At 34.1% G+C, this 1,411-nt stretch overlaps 1 protein-coding gene across 1 annotated transcript in view; it reads left to right on the top strand.

The window, feature by feature from the left end:
• The window catches only part of LOC106878143 (dynein axonemal heavy chain 3-like), a 37,710-nt gene that overhangs the window by 29,209 nt on the left and 7,090 nt on the right, over positions 1-1,411 (top strand). Inside the window, exon 13 of the mRNA XM_014927263.2 lies at positions 1,076-1,254. Within this exon, the coding sequence (XP_014782749.1) occupies positions 1,076-1,254 (179 nt within the window). The remainder of the gene's footprint in view (positions 1-1,075; positions 1,255-1,411) is intronic.

Genomic DNA, 1,411 nt, shown 5'->3' with positions numbered 1-1,411 from the left:
TAAAATGCTTAAATATTAATTCTGCCATGAAGGCAAACCATTGGGCCAGTGGATTTCCAAGATATAGCACCCCAGATCATCACAGATTCTCCTCCATGTTTTACAGTTGGGTCAAATGCTTCTTTTGGCTGTCTCCGCACGTAAACTCAGCTGGTGGTCGGAAATAAGGTACAGGATGACTTGTCTGAGTAAATAGCATTTTTCCACTGCTCTAGGGACCAATTCAGTAGGTTTTTACTCCACTCTAAATGCCTTGCAGCATTTGTTTTTGAAAGTAGTGGTTTTCTGATTGCAGCCCTCCCGTGAAATCTGGCTTTGTGCAGCTCCTGTTGAGTAGTTTTTGTGGAAACTGTGTTCTCAAGGTGGTAATTAAGCTCTGCAATAATTTTCGGAGCCGTACTTTTGTGATCCTTTCTAACAATTCGCATAAGAGTCCGTCGGTCCCTATCTGAAAGTTTTGGTTTTCTTCTGGAGTTTTGTTTCAACAAGGAGGTTTTTTTCCTTCTTTCTCAAAGACTGTCATTACTTTCGAGACAATACTTTTTGATACACCAAACATTTCGGCTGTTTTCATTATGCTGGAGCCTGCCATATGAGCACCAACAATTTGACTTCTTTGAAAGTCCAATAGATCTGTCATTTTAATGATTTTTAATTACCTTTTTCTGATGATATCTGAAAAGAAACAGCCATTTTAGCGAAACATATTAAGCAACACTAATAATAAATCAAAAAACATATAAATAAACAAGCTTTTGACAGTTTTATAGATATTTCAAAATTATGATACTATCATGCTAGGTGTTTCCATTTTTTTTGTCCATCCCCTGTACATACACATACAAATATATACACAAATATTGATATCATTTCTACATCTTTCAGTTAGCTTTCAAAGACATTTCTAACCAAATCTGTACACTCTTTTGAGGTCAACAAACCCTTATATAAACTGCAAACAATTTTTGCTTCACCATTGTTGTGCTTGGGGTGGAACTTTTTGTAAACTGTCAACGCTTGATATAATAAATAATTATTTCTCTTTTTCATTTTCTTCTATCTCATACTCTTACAGAAAATTGATGCCTTCCAAGATCTGAAGAATGAAATAGCTGTCTTATATGTTACAGTACCACTCAGTATGTTTTCTCTAGATTGTACACTCTTAAATGAAGCATTGTGCAACAAAGCAGAAGGTTTAAAACAGCGCCTTATTACTCATTGTGTTGATGAAAATCGCGAATTAAATAGGAGGTTATTATTATTATTTTTATTATTATTATCATTATTATTATTATTATTATTATTATTATTATTATTTTATTGTTTTTGCACAGCTTCTAATGCTGGAGATGTACTATGGTGTCAACTGTTCATTACCAGTGAACTAAGGTAACACCCCTTACTTTTC

Source organism: Octopus bimaculoides, chromosome 7 (genome assembly GCF_001194135.2).
Source record: "Octopus bimaculoides isolate UCB-OBI-ISO-001 chromosome 7, ASM119413v2, whole genome shotgun sequence".
Taxonomy (NCBI): domain Eukaryota; kingdom Metazoa; phylum Mollusca; class Cephalopoda; order Octopoda; family Octopodidae; genus Octopus; species Octopus bimaculoides.
This window is presented reverse-complemented; position numbering and strand designations above follow the sequence as displayed.